This window comes from Eublepharis macularius, chromosome 2 (assembly GCF_028583425.1).
Source record: "Eublepharis macularius isolate TG4126 chromosome 2, MPM_Emac_v1.0, whole genome shotgun sequence".
Taxonomy (NCBI): Eukaryota; Metazoa; Chordata; class Lepidosauria; order Squamata; family Eublepharidae; genus Eublepharis; species Eublepharis macularius.
In genome coordinates, this window is record NC_072791.1 from 208,197,192 (window position 1) to 208,219,729 (window position 22,538).

The following is a 22,538-nucleotide window of genomic DNA, read 5'->3' on the forward strand; positions in this document are numbered from 1 at the left end:
CCACCCGGCTCGTCTCCCCCAAGCAAAAACAAAACATTTGAAAGAGAGGCGGGTGACACTGACAAAAGTACCCGACCTCCCCGCCAAACCCTCTTCCTCTAGGAGCTGCTGAGGCTGTCTGTGACCACAAAGCAAGTGCTTTTGGGGAGTGTGTGTGAATGCTGACTTTTCAGAGCGACTCAGAAAAACACACACAATAAGCAGGACAAGGGCAGGAAAGAGCAGCTGTGTGGAAATGGCCATCTAGACTAAACCACTTATAAGATGAGCTTTATAGTTTGCAGAGGATCCAAATGAGTTCAAAGCTTTTGGCGTGGTCCAGTCTAAGTTACGTGCGTTTAGGTTTTAAAACATGGAACATAAATAAGGCACAGAGGACACAATTTAACCAAAATTAAACACACTTGAGATCAATGGGATCTTAAAGTGATTAATAACCTTGCAGAGGGGCATGAAACACAGAAATAGCTGAGTTGTATGGCATTATGTAGATTAGAAGAGCCGTTTAACCCATATTGATCGATACAATCTGTTGAGAATGGCAGGAATGTCTAACTTCACATAAGTAGAAGATATGATTCAAGGATAGATGTTGTCCTGATTACTGGCTCACATAGACTGCACAGCAAACCAACAAAAGGAACCCCCTGGCTATACAGACAACACAAGTACAACAACCAGGGTCACAAAAATTAATCATGCAAGGTTGATATAAATTTTTGTATTAAATCCAAAGTGCAACAGTGCAGAGGTGTAATATATCTCAAACAAGATTTAAAGTGCATATATATACAAGAAGAGGTAGTCTATCGGGTAGACAATAAATATATTTCTATATACAATGAATATTCTGGTGGTGGGAGAGTGTAGACAGATGGAAGGATGCACACAGGAAATGTCCATATGTCCAAGAGTGGAAAAAGGACGTGTTCAGAGACACCTAGCCGACGGGCTACAGCTTGCTATTTCCAATTCCCGTTTCGGTCTTTCTTCATCCTGGGCTAGACTCTATGGATGTCCACTGGCATCTCCCCTCACTTCACACACCATTGCAGTTCCAAGTACACCGATAGTTGTTTGAGATATATTACACCTCTGCACTGTTGCACTTTGGATTTAATACAAAAATTTATATCAACCTTGCATGATTAATTTTTGTCACATAGACTGCAGGCAGGGGGAAGTTTTCTAGCTGTCAGAGCAGGTCAAATCACGATTCCAAGGTTCAGGCACGGGTTAGACAACACTCACAGCTTTGAGTCCAAAGGGGGCATTCCCGAATCAAGTCTACAATAACAGGCTGAGGTCAGCAACAAGAAAATCAGTTCCAAGCACAAGCAGCAAGGTCAGTAATAAGCGGACACATTACTTTTACACAGCCACCCCCTTTTCTGCTGCTTTTAATCCTCACGCTGCTCAGCCACTTGTGCTGCATCCTGCACCTGCCAGTTGTCTCAGTCCTGCTCCTGCAAGCACTCATCATCACTGTTCATGCTGGGCTGGTGCTGGGCTGCTAGCCGGGCACTGCGCCTTCTGGCTTGGAGGGCTCTCCTTACCCTCCTCTGATGGCGCTCTCAAGGCTCTGGTGATGAGGGGGCAGAGCTGGCTAGTGCCTGGCTCCCTGTTGCCAGCCCAGGGCTGGGAAGCTGAAGGGCCAATGTGCTGGGACCTGGCTGGGGGTCTATGCCTGATCCTTCAGAGACTGCCTCCTCCTGCAGGGCCTCTGCCACTGGCAGTGGATCTGGGTGTCCTCAGAAGAGTCCTCTGTGTTTGATCTGATGGGCTGGACTGGTCCACAACAGATGTATTGGTTAAGGGCCAAAAGGTATTCATACGTATCAAAACTAGACTTTGTTAAGGTAAAATGTAGCAAGAATGAACTAACCGTTTTATATATTCTGAGATGTTTCAAATATAGATGTTTAAAGTTATAAGATAATTAGTTAGCCAAGAACATGAGTCATTCTCAAGAGGGACAATTGGTTATTGTTAGGAAATGGTTCTGAAACTCTATAAATATGAAAAGCTGGATTCACCATGAGTATCTTTAATGATCTATGTAATATAGATATGTGTAGTTATATGGATGATGTGATTTTCTGTTGATAGAGCTAATATTAAGAATGTTGAATAATCATGTTTTCGTAAAGGCTTGGAATGGAGGCAAAATTTGGCTCCAATGGCACCTCAGAGACCAACAAGATTTTCAGAGCGTAAGCTTTCAAATGTCAGAGCTCTGACTCTCGAAAGCTTACACTCTCCTCTTAGCACACTTTTTGCACACTCCAGGAATAGCTGCCTGACTTCTTAGAGCCTTGACCTCTTATTACCTCTGCTTACAGCTATGACTAGAGCTCCTCCCCCAAGACTCAGATGATCGCAAGTTCTATCAGCTGGCTTACTCAGTCAGCAAAAGCCCCTCCTATGGGAACCATATGTTAAAGTACTCACCAGGAGTTACAAGCAAGTTTTAGAAACAGAAAATCCCCAAACACCTTTAGAACCGCACAGTCCAAGCAAAAAGACAAATACTTACCCACTTTGCCTCTTGCACCAGATCCACATTTAATTCCCTCTTTTAGTACTTCTGCTCATAAGCCCTAATTGCATGTTCCACTAGCTTCTGCCTGGCTTCCTTAATTGTGGTTACAGAATCAAATGTTTGAAGGCTACCCCCTTTTTTTTAAAAAAAAAGGCACATCAAAAGGAAACTAGATATGAAGGAGATGAGTTGTAGATTGTTGTCTTTATGCCTGCATTTTTTTCATGGAGGAGCATTCAAACAAGCCAGCACCTCACATGAGTAAAAAATGGTACAGTTTCATTGTTACTTGTAAGCAAAGATGCTGTAAGTCTCTTGGTAATTGTTTAATAGATCAGCTTTGCCTCTATACGAGCAGACTACAAAGTGCTTGTCATGGACTGTTCACCACATAAATTACCAATCCAAAACAATCCTGAACCACACATTAAAATTAAAATATTAAATAATCTTCTGAACTACACAAATACAGGATCTCAAAAAATAAATGACAAATGACAGTTTTAGAATATTTCAATTCCATAATGAAATTTACGTTGTGAAGGATTTAATTATTTGTGGTAATGATTATGCATCATAAGAAATACTAACTGTAGCAGTTTTTGTAAATATGAAGAGCATATGCAAATATGGCAAACAGCCACACGATTTATTTTAATGAGAAATTGCAAGATTATTACTAGGAAATTAATGAAATGTTTTTATTATTCAATCAGCGTGCATTCCCACTCAATACTCTTTAATAACGTATCATTAAGGAAGTATGAATAGGTATATACTGCAGGATTTATAACTCCTCTAGCCCATGCTCCAGGAAAAGTTAATTGATTACGACCATTAAACTGTCCATCGTAGAGAAATTTTTGCTAAATAAATTAAGATGGTTAGGAAGAATACATGGCGAAATTTCTTGGCCTTCCTAGGCCAAGATCAGCTTTGCCTCTATACGAGCAGACCAGAAAGTGCTTGTCATGGACTGTTCACCACATAAATTACCAATCCAAAACAATCCTGAACCACACATTAAAATTAAAATATTAAACAATCTTCTGAACGACACAAATACAGGATCTCAAAAAAATAAATGACAAATGACAGTTTCAGAATATTTCAATTCCATAATGACAACGTGGGAAGTCTCTGTCTCTTTCCTGACTCCTGCTGCTGCCTTGCAAGAGTTGCCCTGGCTCCCACAGCCCTGTATTGCTTAAAGGAGGGTGGAGGATCATCCTTGCCCCCCCTTCCCTGGGGCAAACTACCCCCATACCGGGCATCTCCTCTTTGGTCTGTAGCTTCTAGCCAGACTGCAGAAGCATCAGCCTTTGCTGGCCTGGGATCTTGGAGGGCACCAGTAAGCCCTCTCGGCTTTTTCCCCTCTATGACTTGCTATGGCTGATGCTTTGAAAATGCTATCTCTGTGTCAGCTACTCTTGCCTTCTTTACTATTTACCTGGGTCATTGTCATGGCCCCTGCTGACCTCCACCTTTCCTTGAAACTCTGTTTTGTTTATTTTAAAATGTATGCCCCACCCTTCCATACATCCAGAGTGGCTTGCAATATGCAAAACAATCAATCAGAATATACAATGAAATACAGCAAAGAAGAGGTGATACAGCTTATCCATGTATATAGCGCACAAAAAAAACATGAAAAATCAACCAGAGAATGAAGTATAACAGAAGAAGTCTTATAGGCTTTGTAAGGCCAGCAAAAAGGAAAGCCTTTGGAATTTCTGCTGCAATTCCCCCCATAAAACTGGCCCGAGATCTTGCTCGGGTTGTGTGAAACTGTCAGGAGGACAGTGCCCTCAGAACAGCCTGCTGGGCTAACCAGCAGGGAAAACTTTAAAGAGAAGTGCTCAAGGGTGTCACAGGGGCCATATTCCTAAAGCAAGCTTTAAAATCCTGTACAGTCTGCAAGTGGTCTAAAACATCCCATTTAGGTGGTGGTCTAAAAACACTCCATTGCTTTGTAACAGGGGAATTTTTAAAATAATACTCTGCTGCCAATTATAAATTCCCCTACTACCACTTACCCAAATACATTCCAAAATTCCAGTCATAGTGATACAAGGGAATATGAGTTTTATTGTGTTTCAAATAAAGCCCAGATGCATATTGTCGTTCTCTGACTCATATACATGAAGACCAATTACATCAGAGCACCTTATATACTTTAGCACTAACTGTTTACAGAATAAAGGATCAAGAGGGTTAATACAAAGTTCTTCAGAATTACATTTCCCAGGATACATGGCACTGAGTGACAGGACAGTCGGATCTCACTGTAATATAAACATTTAAAATGCTTGGAGTTAAACTTCTGTTATGGGTTTGAGACTTCTCTGGGAAACTGTTCTTCCAAGGTTAAAACTTAGTTACGAAGTAAAAACAAGGGGAAAAATTTGCAGTTGAAAGGAACTGTAAGACCAAGCTGACCTGCAGTTTAATCTCTAAAGTGAGGGAGAAAGAATCTGCCTATAGAGGCAAAGTTCGCCTCCTGCATGGGTGTTCAGCTTGAACAATGATCACGTAGGATCTTAGGAGGGGGATCCTCAGAATAATCCCTTAATAATGTATTGTCGAAGGCTTTCACGGCCGGAGAATGATGGTTGTTGTGGGTTTTCCGGACTGTATTGCCGTGGTCTTGGCATTGTAGTTCCTGATGTTTCGCCAGCAGCTGTGGCTGGCATCTTCAGAGGTGTAGCACCAAAAGACAGAGATCTCTCAGTGTCACAGTGTGGAAAAGATGTTGGCAGGTCATTTGTATCTACTCAGGAGGGGTGGGGTTGAGCTGAGTCATCCTGTAAGAGTTTCCCAGGGTGTGGAATGCTAATGGCAGGAGGCTTCACTGTATCCTGAGAAGGTTCTTTTGCATATGGACCACCAATCCATATGCAAAAGAACCTCCTCAGGATACAGTGAAGCCTCCCGCCATTAGCATTCCACACCCTGGGAAACTCTTACAGGATGACTCAGCTCAACCCCACCCCTCCTGAGTAGATACAAATGACCTACATCTTTTCCACACTGTGACACTGAGAGATCTCTGTCTTTTGGTGCTACACCTCTGAAGATGCCAGCCACAGCTGCTGGCGAAACATCAGGAACTACAATGCCAAGACCACAGCAATACAGCCCGGAAAACCCACAACAACCAACAATCCCTTAATACTTTGCTAGGTTAAAAAACATCAAGAATGAACACAAGAATGATCACAAATGATCCACATACCTGTTGAGGTCCCATACTTTGCTCGTTTTATCCATAGAAGCAGAAGCCACAAAATCTCCACAAGAATGCCAGGAGCAGTCCCAGGCTGCATAGCTGTGGCCTTCTAAGGTCAGGATGCACCCACCCTTTGAGAAGTCCCAAATTCGAACGGTTGTATCTCCACTCGAGGTGACAAGCTTTGTCCCACTGTTGTTCAAAATAATAATTAAAAGTTACAAGTTTGATTCTTCATCAAAGAGATTTTATCTGAAAAGGCTACAGTCAAAGAATCTCAGCAATCAGTAAAATTGTCCTTGTCTAGGAGACTCTGTTCCACCTTAAATAATTAGTCTGGACAAGATTGAGCCACCTCAAAGACTGCAAATGTACTTTATGGGTGGAGTCTCAGTGAGGAAGGCAGCCTATAAATGACATAAATAAATAAAAATTGGCATGAATCTTCCACCAATAATATTCTAGCTATCTGCAAGACTCATTCAAATCCCCTAGTTCACATCTAAACCAGGCGGCAGATACGGGCTGGACTGGAGGAGAAGACACTATGGAGCAACTCTGTCCAGTTTTAAATAGTTCAGCATTCCATGCACTTATAGCTGAACTTCTACGGAGTTGCCACTTTCAGAATCCTCTATAGCATTATGGAAATCAGTTGAATATATAAGTATCTAAGGGCACAAGATCTAAAATGGCCCACCACCACCCTTTTGAAGAGGAAAGGGCAAGTGCCAACTGTGCTTTCAACCAGATCCTGGACAGGAGCTGGAAAATCACTAGCAGGTGAGGCCCCAGGTGAGACCAGCTTTCACCCCCCACACACCCTGGAGATCTGCAAAGATACTAAGACAATGGAGGTCTCCAGAAGTACTTGAATTAACCCATTCACACACCCTTCCGATCTTCCCTATCCACTCTCCTATTCAGGGCTCTGTTACCTATCCAGCCATCATGGGTCATCAATCATCTTTTACTCCTTTAGTTTTTCTAGTTAGCTCTGCACATGTGCTATGTGTTTAGTGTGCAATTGATCTGTATTATTTAATAAAAATTCTTATTTGATTGAACACCTGCTTCTTATTGAAAGAGTTCTCTAGAAGAACAATCCCCATATACATAGGTGTAAAAGATCCTTATGTTACCCCTCCTCTTGCTGCTTCTCCTTGTAGCTAATTTCCCCAACTCACAAAGAGACTAGCCATTTGAGTAACAAGTTTGCCTCCAGGGCAACCTCAGAAAGGGCCTTCTCAGCCCTGGCACAAAAATTAAGGAACTTCACTTGTAGCTTGGCTCTTAGTTTCAATGTGTTCTCCCAGTAGGGAAAACATATAATCTCTGGGGAGTTGAGAGTTAGTTGAACATTTTACTGAAGTGCTCCATGCTTAACCTTCACTGTGTTAAACCCCCTTATCATTTGTGAATAGACATTCATTGTTCATCTTCATTGTGTCTTTTCTGTTCAGTCAAAATAGCCATGAAAAGAGGTTTATACTTACTTCACAATTAAGTACCATATTATTTTATTATGGTCACCAATAAGAACTCTACTTCACAATTAAGTACCATATTATTTTATTATGGTCACCAATAAGAACACCAATAAGCTTACACACTACTAACCAGTTAATAAAGCTTGTGTTTCCCCTTTTTAATGATTGTGGGCGGCTGAGGGGATTCAAACAAACAGAAGGGGAGGCCGGAGAATGTGAAATCGGACAGCATTGTCCAGAGAGCAGTTGTTCCTCACACCAGTAATACATGGGAGTAATTTATTTAATAGAGATTGGTTTTACATAACTCATTTTTGAACTCTCTTTTTGCATCTTGGCCTGTGGCACCACACTCTTTCCAGGTCTGCCCCTGCCCCCCACCTCCAGAAAACTGAGAAGTCTATGCCCCTGTTTGGGGTAATAGTCTTTAAATACCATTAGTAAAGGCAGGACCATTTTTATATCCATGCTTTACAGCACATTGAAATTTAATAGAGTAATTTTGGTCTGCTTTTACATATCCTTTTTCTGTAGTTTTATTAATAATAAACTAACATTTTTTCCTCATTTATGTGGGATCAGAATGCAGGGCTATTTCAGGGGCTTCTTATTTAAGTTTAGATTCTTTTTCCTGTTTTCTAAACTGTAACCAATGGGCAACCATCCTGTGAGGATGGCAAGAAGGAAGGGACTGTTCAACAGGATGCATGGCAGATTAATAGCGCTGGTATAAGGTGCTGTTGCTTAATCATCTGGTATACCCATACAGTCTAATGAATCTAATTCTCAGCTTCTGTTAAATCAATAATGCTTCTGTTCAATGTTACATACAAAGACTTCTATTAAACACTCTGTATAATAATTCAAACTCATGTCAGTGAGCAGAGGGTACAGATAACTGTAGCTTCAGGGTTTTGTTATTTCTGAAAAGTTTGAGGGGAGGATTTTTTGAAGTGATGATGGCCAAAATTTTAATTCTGTAAGAAAAATAATCTTAATACATTCACTGCATTTACATTTGATTCTTATATGTTTAAAGTCTGTCTTTTTACTATCTACCTATCCACCACTTCAGAATCGGAAACTGATACGGTCAACGTGTGCTGATCAATCTCTTCCAACTTAGTCCACATTCCAAGTTTTGAATTCAAAGCTGTGGGAATCCTGGCCCCAGCACTCATGTACCAGGGCCTAATTTGGCTTACATGTAATTTGGCCTTACATACCAGGTAGCTGGTATGACCATTCAGCATGCTTGATAGTATATTTATTTATTTATGTACAAAATGTACATCTTGTCTTTCTGCCCAGGCAGGGCAACAATTTAAAACAGATTATAAAACCAATTAAAACACATATGTGAAAACATAGTTAAACCATAGTGCAGAAAGAAGGAATAATTGAAGGAATGCCAGTTGAAATAGTCTTCACGTGCTGGCAAAAAGCAGTGATTGGATTGTGCACACATGATAAATAGCCATTGTGGGTGGGAAAGCTCTTGCTCAACATTTTAGTTTTTATAGATTCTGAGGTTAAGCTCTGTATATGTGTGCTTGAGATCCCATGTGTGTGATGTACAGAGACCAGGAAGAATAAGTAGTTTCACAATTCACAGCACTTTGTTGTACAAAACATTTAGCCGAATGAACAAAGGAAAATTGTCTGGCATGCTGTTAAGGAAATCATTCCATACCTTAGTCTGTTTGAGAGAAAGACAGAAACAAAGAAAACAAAAGGGAAGCTTTTGGTAATATAATTAAGGAAAAGTTCTGTACTTAAGGAAAGTTGTCTGGCACATTGTTAAGGAAATGATTCCACCTTAGTAAGTGTGAAAGAGAGAAAGAAACAAAGAAAACTAAAGGGAAACTTGGTAATATGATTAAGGAAATGTTCTGTACTTGAATAAAGGTGTAGATGGGAGATAGAAAAGGAAAGAGGAGAAATCATGTTAAAAAAAATCCCTAGGCAAATCTTTGGTGAAGCTTGTGATGTCATAAAAGAAACACAAGTATTTCACATTTGACCTACAAATGACCTACATCTCTTCTCTTTTCCACACTGTGACACTGAGAGATCTCCGTCTTTTGGTGCTACACCTCTGAAGATGCCAGCCACAGCTGCTGGCGAAACGTCAGGAACTACAATGCCAAGACCACGGCAATACAGCCCGGAAAACCCACAACAACCATCGTTCTCCGGCCGTGAAAGCCTTCGACAATACATTTCACATTTGGCTATCATGGCTAGACTCTAGGTGTGGCCAGAAAAGGAAAATGATACTGAGGCCGGCCTCTGTTCTGATCACATACGGTGTGCTTTCAGGTAGCGCAAGCCAGGAGAAAGCTGGGGTGTTGGTTAGTAGCCCAGGGGAACTGGTCCTACTGCCCCCCAAAGCTTATGCCCATGAAACAGCTTTAGTTTGAAAAGGAAGTAAAATCAGGCTTCACCAGTAAAATTTCTTTAGTCTGTGATTCCTTTGCCAGAAAAGTTCATCATGATAATGAAAGATATTGCGTCTTTTTTTGTTTCATTCAAATTGCAAAGCAAGAATAGAGAAAGCTTTTTACAGGAACTTTGGACACGGGGTTTATCTCTCTTGGAGACTTTTATGAACTTGCCCATTTTTCTGGAAGCATTCATTAGCAACCATATGAGCTCTTATGCATTTCTAGCTTCTTGTGAATTGTTTAATCACTGAATGAATTATGCTCTCTTTTGTTAACATTTTCCAGGGTACTAATGAATTAACTCTTTCTTGAAATTTATTACAATAAACATTAAAAATCCAGTTTATTTGAGTAAATTAACTCATCCTTACCCTTGTTAAGAGCTTAATGTGATAAAATGAAACTTTAATAAAATTGTTGCGATTTTTGACTTGCATTGATCTAGTTTTCCTAGGCTATATCTTAAGGGTACTCATGATTTAGCTGATGGTTAGTTTTTATTTTAATATTGTATAAATTAATAAATAGAAGAAAAAAATCTGTATCTTTACTATGAGACATACGGAGGGACAGAAAGGTAGAAAGAAAGGAAGAGAAAGGTTCAGCTGGGTCATTTGGTTTGGAAGAAATTAGATTAAGATTTTTGAAGGAACTTAGAAATTCAGAAGAGAGAACCAATCAGGCTACTAAAAAGAGAGAGGAAATATGAAGAAAAACTAGAAGAAAGACATTAAATTACAGCAACAATTTAATAACTGCGGGAAATAATAGTGAATCTAAAACTGAGGCATAAACTGACTATGTCAAGGGCTATGGAAGTAAATTTCAGGTAATATATACCAGAGTACAAGCTTATGAGGAAACAATAAATACTGACAAAGAAACATCTGGAAAATCAGAAACTGTGCAGCAAATTAGTACTGAGCAACATATTAAAAATAACAGAGTCAATGGATTATACATCAAGGAAAGTGAATTTGAAATTTCAATGAATTCCAGAAGATGTCAACCAAGAAAATTTAGACAGCTTTTTAGAAGAAATTATGTTTTTTAAAAAAAAAACTGTTTAATTCAGATTGCAAAACAAGAATAGAGCAAGCTTTTGCATTAACTCTCTATGTGCTAGGGGGAAACACTTTCAAGAGACAACTTGTCAAAATTTATCAGTACAAGATTAAAGATAGAATAGTATATATTGGTTTTTTAATTAGCATGCAATAGTATATATTGGTTTTTTAATTAGCAGGTAGGTAACCATCTGTTTGAGCAGCTGGGGGAAGGTACCCTGAGAACTACTGATTTACAATACACTGACCTCAGTGGTTCACTTATGTGATCCTTATTTGATTTTAACAGCCAAGATGGACAAGGATCCAGTGGCATTCATAGATGTCAGGATCCTGTTAAGATCTGTCATTGTAACTGGCTCAAGGCAGTCCATATGTGAGCCAGACAGTGTATTAAGCATTTCTTCCATCTCATCTGTACTACAGCTAGCATCCAGATCAGAGTGTATTCGTGCTATTTTATATTGGTGAAAAACTTAGCAAAGGCCTCACAGTTAATTGTCTGTTCTTGAGACTCTGTAAAGATTCAGATTTAGAGGTAAGAAGGTGTTGAGATACCTTAAACAATTGGGATGGTCATGAACTAGATGACACAATGGTTGCCGAGAAAGAATGTTTCTTTACTGCTTTCATTTCCCCTTCATAGGTCCTCCAATGGGTTCTGTAGCACGCTCTATCAGTTTCCATATAAGTTTTCTGCCAGGTGTCTTCCAGCCCTCTTTTGGTCACCCAGCTCCATGGTAAACCATGGGGCTGGCTTCCATGCTAAGGGTCAACAAGGAGGAATGGTGTCAATAGCTTTAAGGAGCTTTGCATTCCATGCTTCTACAGCAGCTTCCATACAACATGTGTCTGGAATTCTAAAATCCACCAAGGCATTTTGGAATCTAAAAGGATTCATGAACCTTTGTGGGTGAATCATTTTAATTGGACCCTCCATTTTGCGGGGTGTTGGGGCCATATTCACTTTTGCTTAAGCAAACGATAGTCTGACTATGGTTCAGGCCGAATCTCTAACCCTGAAATAAGACTTCCCCTCAAAGACTCAGTGAAATGCATATTTCAGACCAGACTAAAACTATTGAATATCATATTTTTTAAAAAGCGGACATAGAAGGAACTGGAATAAGAAATTAAAATTTTAAAAGACTTATCTCTTGGAAATATTTTTGCATCTTTTAAAACAGAAAGAATCTGAATGTGGAAATAAGCCATACAAATTTTTGGCCAGAATCTTAGTGCACAATTGAATGGGAAAGGGTATACTTTCCATACAAGGAGAATCAGGCTGGGTAAACAGTAACACTCCTCTGATGTATGTAAAGAGTGTGTTAATGAACACATGCCAACAACCTTCTAAGCCTGTTTCACCTATTCACTAGTCGAAGATATTTTAGCTAAATTGAAAATTCCAAATCTCTGTGGTACTAGCATCTCTAATCTTGAACCAGGTTCTAGAATGTGGAGCCGAGGGAGCCAGGGCAAATGTGGGGATTTTTCTACAGTCCTAAGGAAGACTTGAAATAGAAGCAACATCTATAGCTGTAAGAGTTGAATGCCCGCTAAGTTCCAATGAGACTATATTATGAGACCTCAGTGGCCATTTGTGGGGGGAAGGGGGTTCTAGGCAACCACTATAATATTGCTGAACCTTCCAAGCCTTGGTTACTGTCAGTTGAGGACGGTGAATGAAAAAGGTAAAAGATGGAAGTAAAAGCTGAAGGGGGAAAATGAAAAAGGAAATTAGGTGGACAGTTAGGGAAAAGCTGCTAGGAGGAGGATGCCTGGGGAGACAGCAAGTAAAAATGGGGTGACTGAGTGAGCAAGAAAGAGGAAAGCAGGGTTGAGAGGAGATACAAGAAGAAAAAGATATTCCCTCATGGGTCCTCACAAGTCCACCACTTGTAGAAACCATGATTCCTTAAATGAGGATATCACAAATGAAGGCATTAAAATAGAAAAAGTAAACCACAGGCTCAGATGGATTGCCAGTTAATATCTTTCTTCCTCCAGCCTCTTGTTGGCCTTCCCCTCCCTCTTGAGATCGCCCCCAGTTCTCTCCAGTCTGATCATGTGTTCAGATCTCCCTGAACAAGAGATCCTCTATGTATCCTATTATCTAATGGGAAATCACCAGCTTAATGTGTTTGCGTGTGTGGACGGGGGGGGGGGGGGCTATAAGGTTCTTGCAACCTGCAATGAATATGTGCAGTTTTCTCCAAGCCCTAGAAGCAAGACTATTTTCTTGCCTAGCTCAATCCATATATGAATTAGCATCTTGATACCATTACAGACTGAAACTTGGAAGAAAATTTTGTTCAGCAATCTTTTAACTATTTTCAAGATTACTGAACTTTTAGCTTAGCTTCAGAGCATTCACAGAGGGCAAATCCAACATTCACTGTGCACTGTTCTAAAATTCTCTACAGATATTTTGAGTGAATTACAATTTCACGACACATGGATGGTGGCTCCAGATACAGAGAGGGCTACAACACCTTCCCACATCTGCACATCTCTCCACTACACAGGCTCCTTCCTAGTTATGTCCCAGCTCCACCTAACGCCCAAGCCCCTTCCAAATGCCGCACTGAGACACATGGGGAATATGATTCATCACAGGTAGATTCTTTACTTCATATCAGCCATTATATTTGTAGCAATGTTTTTTACTTGTCCTGGAAAAGAGATGTACAAGGTGGCTGCTGTGGAGCACAGGCGTGCTCCCTCACTCTGCAGTGGCCCCAATCTGAGCCCCTGCAGAGTGCGCTCCCTGTGGGCGCGGTCCCGGGGGCTGCGTGATGACGTCACTTCCCGGAAGTGACGTCATCATGCTTGCGGGCGCACACATGCACCCCCCACCCCAAAAGTTGAGTGCAGGGAGCCAGTCCCCCGGCAGCAGTTTAAGAGGGACTGGCAACCCTAGTACAGATGCATGAATATGGTGAAAAAAATCCAAGCATAGGTACTGCTAAAAGCATTCATGAAAGTCAGATAATAGAGGGCTACTGGTTCTAATCTGCATTCAGTGATCTTTGTGTGTCCCTAAACTCATCTTAAATGTGACTGTTCCAAATATAAATTAGCATTTTTTACATATTTGTTTCCTCAAGAGATCCTGTATTTCAGTTTATATTCCCTAATGTTTGTCAACACATTTAAAGTCCCCTTCCCCCTTCTTTACTCAAGGAAGTAACACAGAAAATAAGCAGGATATCAAATAAACTTAGAATTTACAAATCAGATATAAGAAACAATGCTTCTAATCATGTGGCTATTACCATTAGATTCAGCAAATACCCCAGACACAGTCTACAATTAAATAATCTAAGATGATTTAGTATCAGGGGAAGAGAGAAGCACAGTTCACAATCAATGTTCACAAAGTGTTGTGCTAGAAGTGGCAATGCTGATAGAAACAAATAAATATGCCAGAACTGACTGCCGCTCATTTTTGATATTCTTCTCATCCAAAAGCAGTAAATTTAATCAATAACTGTGATCTCTAGCTAAAAATCTATTACATCTGGAATTGTTTTTTTTCCAGAAATAGAGAACACAAATGTGATGACATTAAATCCCATATAGGATTTGCCCTCATTTGTGTTTAGAGAAGTTTAATGGAAAGCTGTATAAAAGATTATCACATTATCCAAAATTTTCTAAATTTCCACTGACAATCTCAGCAATTTCCCCAGCCTATTCTTATAAAAGGCTTTCATTCACAACTAATCAGCTGCAGATGGCAAATTATGATGGCTTCCTTGCTTTTGCTAGAAGGAGTCTTTGAAGTGAAATCTGTTGCTTATTCCCCTGTTCAAGCTTATTGAAAGAAGAAGGGGATTTACTAAAGCCATGCCAGGAAAAGGCGGAGGGGAAAATGATAACACTGGAAAGAAACTTTACATAAAGTTTTGTACAAAACAGGCCTCCTACTTAGGACAGTCATTTAAAGTTTAATTAAGATATCCTCTCCTGTAATGCTCCATCTGGACAGAAACAAATGTAAAGGGATAAAAGTTTAAATATCAGAACTCCAAATAAATACAAAGAAGGTTAAAAATTCCATACAAATTGATGGAGAATCCAATGACCATATACATACATCAAAATAAATACTATATCATAAATACTATAATATCTAAAAATAAACTGACCAGACACGTTTCGGATCGTACCGGCCTTCCTCAGTGGTCAAAAAATCCTATGTAAAACCACACACCTCCAGGAATTAATTATTCCAATAATAATTAAAATTGAATTAGAAATGAATTAAAAATGAATTAAAAACCAGGTGTTGGAGTTAAAATAGCTTGTATAATGTATAGTTGTGAGGATTTACACATAATACCATGGATAAACTCTCATGGTTGTTTCACTACACATCTGACAAAGATACTTTGATGGAGATTTCACACCTCCAGTGATAGGTATCATTTTATACCAGAATAATATTGAAGGCACTGTCAGATGTGTAGGCTGGGCTGCATGGTGGCTGCTGGGACAGGTAAGGTTGGGTAGTGCGTTCCTGGTAGTCACCCCGAACCTTTCCCCAGTGAGTCCTCTTCGATCATAGGACATGAAAATGGAGGGAGGGCAGGACTTTTCCAGGGCTGTTTCAGCCTCCCAGTCCACCCAATCTGCCCCCTCACCTACTTTGTTTTATAGAAATCAAGGCTTAGAAGGCTTGGTAATATTGTGGTTGCCTAGTAACCTCCAACAGCCACTGAGAATTCAGTGGGCATTCTTTCCTTAAAGCTACAGGCATTGTTTCCACTATTTGGGGAAGGTTTCATCCCTGATTGACGGTGATTTTTCTTCAATCCTGGTATTCCCTTCAGGTTTGTAGAGATATCCCCCCCCCCCGTCTATCCCTAGCTCAATTTAATTATAGGAACGAACAGATATGTTACAAGGGAAAGGAATAATCAAAGAAGCTCCCAGTCTAGAAGAGTTTGTGCAAGAAAGAGAAATGAATTAAGGTCTCAGTCGCCTGAAGCCGACAAGGGCTTTGATCCCATGGCAGTCAGCAACTGGTAGAGCATTGAAATGAGCCAAGAGGAAAAAGGCAGAAAAGATGGGGGGTGGGGGCAATGGTGCAGTGAGAAAAAGTTTCCTACACTCATCTTTGCGAGAAGCAATCCTTGGTTATTATTGTCAGCAATAGGTGAAGAGGCAGAAAATCAGAATATAGTGGAGAGTGATTGCCTTTAGCATCTGATACAAGATGTTGTCAGTCCAGTGTTTCCAGCTAGGTTTTCACCAAGGCACATGCTCTTCTAAGGCCTAAGACAGCAGAGCTTGAGGTTGAAAAGCCTAGCTCAACAATTTTTGTGAACACCAGCTGTCTCTACGCACTAAGAAAAAGACCAAATGAAGCAGTAGCAATGAGGGAGGGAGAAAATCTGACAGGAGTAAGAATATTCTAAATTTTATGACAGCACCCAAGCTTGAGTTGCTGTTTCATTCCTGCTTCTAGGTAGAGGATTGAGGAAACCTGTCAGTCCTTGGCAAGTAAATCCCCAAGTTCTCCACAACATTCACACAGGTGAATTGGTTGAAGTAACTTTTATTAGAGATCCATCAGGTTCAAGGTGCTCAGACAGTGGAATTGGCAGAGGTGACATACTGAGGGAAAGCATGGTTAGTTATAGGTTAATCTCCCACCCCCAGGTTAGTAGCCCATTGGAATTCTGGCGCAAACGCCAGAGACAAAAAGTATCAGAGTTTAGACTATGATAAGCAACAATAGCAAATTGGGAATGAAATCATCCTTGTTCTCAGGGAAGATACATTTCAGACTGGCTGCATCTGGTCTCAAGGCCGTTGGCTGCAGAAGTGAGTTTAACTTCAAAGCAGAGATAACACACTGAACTTCCAAATAACAGGCATTGAATTGTACTCAGAACTCTGCATCGTGTCAGAGGACCAATAGATTGCATATAACATACTCATGGCATGTACTGCAGGCAGGCAGGCATACATGACAAAATCCCTCAAATCAGTCATAGGCATCTATTCAGAGATTCTTCTTCGCCAATGGCATATCCCCTCAGCCTTGAAGTTAAATACAGAAAAATTACAGCCTAGTTTCTATATGGGTCTCTTTATGTATTTAAGCCTTTGGCTCCAAAGTGGAAGTCTAATACCGTCAATGTGAACATTTTAGATATTACAAATCGGGGATCTGTGAAGAGCTGTGGGGATGAAAAATCCCTTCCCCTCACTATTGCTTTGCCTTTCCCACCCTCCCAGTCCTGCATTTTCCTTCAACCCTCATGTGCCCCCCCCCACCCCCGGCAACCTTTCTATCTTGCACCTTCCTCACACATTTCCTCCTTTCCCCCGCCGTATAATGTGCCTTCCTCAGTCCCTCTTTGACCCTTTCAGAGTGCATTTCCTCCCATTCCATCACATTTAAATGGTGTGATCTGCCCTGAGCCCGCTTGTGGAGAGGGCGGAATAGAAGCCAAATTAACCAAGCAAGCAAACAAACAAACACTTTGTTTCCTCCTTCCCAAAGCTTCCCACCATGCACTTTCCCCTGTCCTTCAACCAACCCCTACCTCTTTTTCCTTTAAGGCACTGGGGATTTTTGTGTGTGTGTGACCTGTGTATGTTGCTACTACATAAACATTTCTCCCCCTGAGAAGTACCCAGGTTCAGAGAAACACATACCCTGTCCCTGGGTGGTGGACCTTCCTTTCATATTTTTGATCCACATAGGAAGGCCATCATAAGAATTTGATACATGACTAGAAATCTAATTTATTCAACTATTATCCCCAAATTGAGACAGAGGCCAAATAACACTAAAAACAGTAGTTAAGGGTGGGGTTTTTTCCACTTTAAAACATCAGCTCACCAGGCTCTCATGGTAAGGAAGTACTTCTAGCTAAGGACAAATGCGTTCAGATTTCTGCTTGCACTGCCACAGGCCAGTCATATGCAGGCTGTAATTACATTCTGGAACCTCCATATGGAATCCTACCGCAAATGTGAGTACTCTGCTATCATACAGTTCAGCAGGATTAAGGCATATCAGCTGTTTTGCGCATCAGTAGTGGAATAATATCAGTTTTGCCACCCATTATATGGAAATTAAATTAAAATATAGCAAGTAGAAGAGCCCAAGAGAACTTAAGTGCCTTTAAGCAGTGTTGTCAAATGTTCTGCTAATATGGAAATGTAACACCTAGTAGAATTCTGCATTCTATTTAACGTGTACAGGTATGAGGACACTCTCCAGATTTGAGTCTGGCAATCCTAATAGCAGCATATAAACAATGGGTATAATGGTTAGAGTATCAGACTACAACTAGACATGGGCACGAACAAAAAAAATGAACATGGTGTTCGTTGTTCATTGCCATCTACGAACAACGAACAATGAACATTGATGAACATGACCTGTTCATGAACATGTTTGCTGTTCGTTGTTTGTGGGGGCCAGCAGGCTCTCCTCCAGCCATTAAGTTCCCTACCACACCACTCCCAGAACCGCTACCTGAGCAGGCAGCAGGAAAGGTACCAATGATAAATGATAGCTTGGCACAGAGCCTGGCAGCAGCCCTGAAACTTGAAGAGGTAGATCTCTATACCACCACACACAAAGAAAATTCAAGCTCCATTGCACTCTCCCCATCTCTCTCTCAAAATGCCAACATCAACTGTCTCTCCCTCACTGTCTGCAAAACCAGAGCTGGGAGCCCCCCTCCCCCCTGCTCTTTCCTCCCTTGTTGTAACAAATTTGGAGCTCCACATTTTTTAAAAAAAATTTATTGGTGAGTACATAAATTTTACATAAATTCCCCATATTACCTACATTATAACAACCCCCACCCTTTCCCTCCCTCCTTATTGACTTCCAACAGCTTTCCAACCCTTAACCCATTTTATCGTTTAAATTATTTTTAACTATATTCTTCTAAATCTTATATATATTGTATCCCTTATTCTAAGCATGTTCAAATTATTCTGTATCTCAGATTCTCTAATATATCCATTCTATTCCTAACTGTTTAACCTATCTATTTTTAATACAATCTTCTTAATAATAGTGTTAGCTTAGATTAATTAATGACTAAATTTCCCCATTAATGGTAAAGTTACTTCTCTCTCCCCTTTATAAAATCACAAATTAATAATTCTCAAACTGCCAGAGTCCTCCTTTCACATCCCATTTTTTTTCTAAATATTGTTTCAGTTTCCCCCAGTCTGCAAAATATTCTCCTGGATCCAGATCTTTCAGTTTTCTTGTCATTTTGTCCATTTCTGCCATGTACAACAATTTGTAAATCCAATCTTCTATAGTTGGTATTTCTTGTACTTTCCATTTCTGCGCATACAAAAGTCTTGCTGCTGTAGTCATGTAAAATAGCAATGTTCTGTACTGCCTTGGAACATCTTCCATTCCCAAGTTCAGTAGCAGCAATTCTGGGTTCTTATTTATTTGGGTTTGCGAAACCTCATTAATTATTTCTATTATATCTCCCCAGTATTGCTTAGCTACCTCACAAGTCCACCACATATGATACAATGATCCTTCATGCTTTTTACATTTCCAGGATTTGTCTAAAATATTTGTATTTCCAAGCGCAATCTTCTTAGGCGTTAAATACCACCTATACATCATTTTGTATACATTCTCTTTAATACTGGTACAAGTTGAAATCTTCAAAGTGTTTTTCCACAAATGTTCCCATGATTCCATTGTTATTTCTTTATGAAAGTTTATTGCCCATTTCACCATCTGGACTTTGACTGTCTCATCTTCCGTATACCATTTTAAAAGTATTTTGTATATTTTCAAAATGTCTTTTTTACCTTCTTGTAAAATCACTTCTTCTAACTCCGAGTTTTTCAGTCTTATTCCTCCCTTTAAACAGTCCAAGTTGTAAAGATCCCTGATTTGCCTATATTGAAACCATCCATAGTGAGGAGATAACTCTTCTTGTGTCTTTATTTTCAGTATTTTATGTTCCATCGATATTATCACTTTATAAGTTAAACATTGTTGTTCATTATAGACAGCTCTCGGATCTATTACTTCATATGGTACCACCCATGAGGGGATGCCACTTTCCATGTAATTCTTATATTTCTTCCAGATTGTGAAAAGGCTTCTTCTAATATAGTGATGCAAAAACATAGAGTCCGCTTTAACTTTATCATACCACAAGTAGGCATGCCATCCAAACAATTTTTTGTGTCCCTCCAAGGCCAGCAGTTTACGGTCTTTTAGCGTTATCCAGTCTTTTAACCAAGTCAGACAAATTGCTTCGTAATATAATCTTATGTTTGGCAGTTGCAGTCCACCTCTTTCTTTCGAATCTTGTAATACTTTCATTTTTACCCGGGGTTTCCTGCCTGCCCACACGAAGTCTGAAATTTTTCTTTGCCGTTTGTCAAATTGTTTGAAGTCTCGGATAATTGGAATAGTTTGCAGCAAAAACATCACACTTGGTAACACATTCATCTTCACTGCTGCTATTCTTCCCAACCATGACAAATTTAATTTATTCCATTTTATCAAATCTCTTTCTATTTGTTGCCACAGTTTCTCGTAATTATTTTTGAATAAATCTATGTTTTTTGCAATCAGCTCAATTCCTAAATATTTCACTTTGTTAGTTACAAATTTGGAGCTCCACAATTGAAAGGAAGACCTGCCTATCAAGCTAAATTGGGCTTAGATTGGGGTTTCCAGGGCAACAGCAGGAGTTCAGACAGAGTTCAGACAATCCCTGCCTAAGTTGCCAAGGGAATTGCTTGTAGGTGCCAGATTGTCTGGTTTGACGAACAGCAAGGAGAGGCTTGCAATGACCACCTGTTCGTTTAGAATGGGGCCTCACCAACAGCTTGTTCGCGAACAGCAGATTGGGCTGTTCGTGGCTTTTTTTTAGTTCATATTGCTGTTCGTGCCCATCTCTAACTACAACTAGGGAGACCTTGGTGCAAATGCCAACTTTGCCCTGAAGTTCCTTGAATGACCTTGTGCCAAGCTCTCTCTCTCTCAACCTAATTTACAGGATTCTTATGGGGAGGGGGCACTACCCTGAGCTCCTTGGAGAATGGACAGAATAAGCATCAAACATGTCAAATGCAGATAGTCAGCCTAAGCCATGATAGCCTATGAATCTGCGTTAAGTACTACGGAACACTCTATTTAATACATGTATTACAAACAGAAGCCAAGCTACAGATACAATGCTATCACAACAGATTATTATGGGAAGCGACAGCTAGTATTTTAGCTGCAGAAAGAGGAAGAAAAAGAGAAACATTTTAATCAGTTCTATTACCTACATATTGATTTCTTTTTGCCAGGATGGTCTTGCAGAATATTTATGAGGTGTATGACATTCAGACATTTGTCCAAAGAGCCCATATTAGTTTAAACAAAAGTTTAGCTTTTCTTGCAGTCCCTCAGATTTCACTTAGAAGTGATTTGTTACTTGGTTTGTTATTAATAAAATAAATCACGAAACCAAGAGAACCAAAAAGAGAGCAAAGTTTATTCAGATGAAAAAGAGAAACTGAATCTTTAAAAAGAAAAGGCCTGCAGCACGTTTTCCTCAGACTAACCAACTCAAAACAGCGTGCAAGAGTTCAGGTTAGGACTGCAGTTTTAGGATCGTATTTTTAAAAATCTGACGTGTTTTATTTTCTGATGGTTTTTATTTTTATGTCTAATATGCCCTTTATTGGTGATGGATCATGTTATTTGTGGGTTTAGGGATATTTAATTATTTTAATGATTTTTTGATTATTCTATTGTCAGCCATCTTGGTTACACTTTGTAGTGAGGTGGAATATAATCATTTATAAATTTGTGTTCTTTTGGGAGAGAGACTTTATCAGCACACAAAATAGTAAATGTTGCCTTGGAGTCTCTCCCAGTGCTTGTGTCACCAACAAAACTTGTTAATATGGAAAGAAGATAGGCAACACAGCAGATACACATCCGCAGCAATGGAGTTTTAATGTTCTCTCACAACCTGAAAAAGGGTCAATTTAAGCACTGTGTATAAAATGCTCTTAGTCATTTTACACTGAGTCATATTTACCAAATAAGCTGAAAAATGGAAACATTCTCGAAATTTATATTGGGTTAAGACTAATCTCTACTCCCAGAGATAAAGCACAGATCCATAATTTCACTGCTGTTGTTGTTTTCTTTAGGAAGTTCTCCCAGGAGGAGCAAAAATGCCTTGTTCAAAGTAAAATACTGCAAATAGTCAGGTAATAGATGCATGGCTATGCTAAAACTTCTATCTCCCCCCTGCATATAATCTACCTTGCAGCCCCTAAACCTTGCAAGAAGACTACAGGAAATATACTGCTTTGCTTTTTATTTATATAGATAAATATTTTAAATTAATATAGGCCACATTCATTGTCCACAATCCCTCAGAGTTTCATCAAAAAGCAAACTTGATTCTTTTAAATGAGCAGGTTGATTGAACTGCTTGGGCCAAATGAATAGCACCATTTCCCCAGATTCTCTATAACTCATTCTGTGGGTTCCACATGACTGCAGACATGGATTGACCATAGCACTGTTTGATATTTTCTACAGCACTGAAATAAAAACAATCAGTGGCTTGGCTCCAGCAATGCAGAAGCAGAAACATAATTGACATAGCACGGTCCCTCTTGAGCAAGACCTTGTGCAACCCACCACTTTCCTCTCTATATGTTATAGTGCCCAGAATTAGATTGCGCAAGATTTTGTGCAAGTAGAATGCAAGTGAGGATACA

At 39.8% G+C, this 22,538-nt stretch overlaps 1 protein-coding gene across 2 annotated transcripts in view; it reads right to left on the minus strand.

Annotated features, from left to right (window-relative positions):
- SPAG16 (sperm associated antigen 16) overlaps nucleotides 1–22,538 on the minus strand; it is a 556,878-nt gene that overhangs the window by 276,081 nt on the left and 258,259 nt on the right. For both annotated transcript variants that reach the window (XM_054971970.1, XM_054971971.1), the window contains exon 11: nucleotides 5,778–5,963. In XM_054971970.1, coding sequence (XP_054827945.1) covers nucleotides 5,778–5,963 — 186 coding nt within the window. The remainder of the gene's footprint in view (nucleotides 1–5,777; nucleotides 5,964–22,538) is intronic.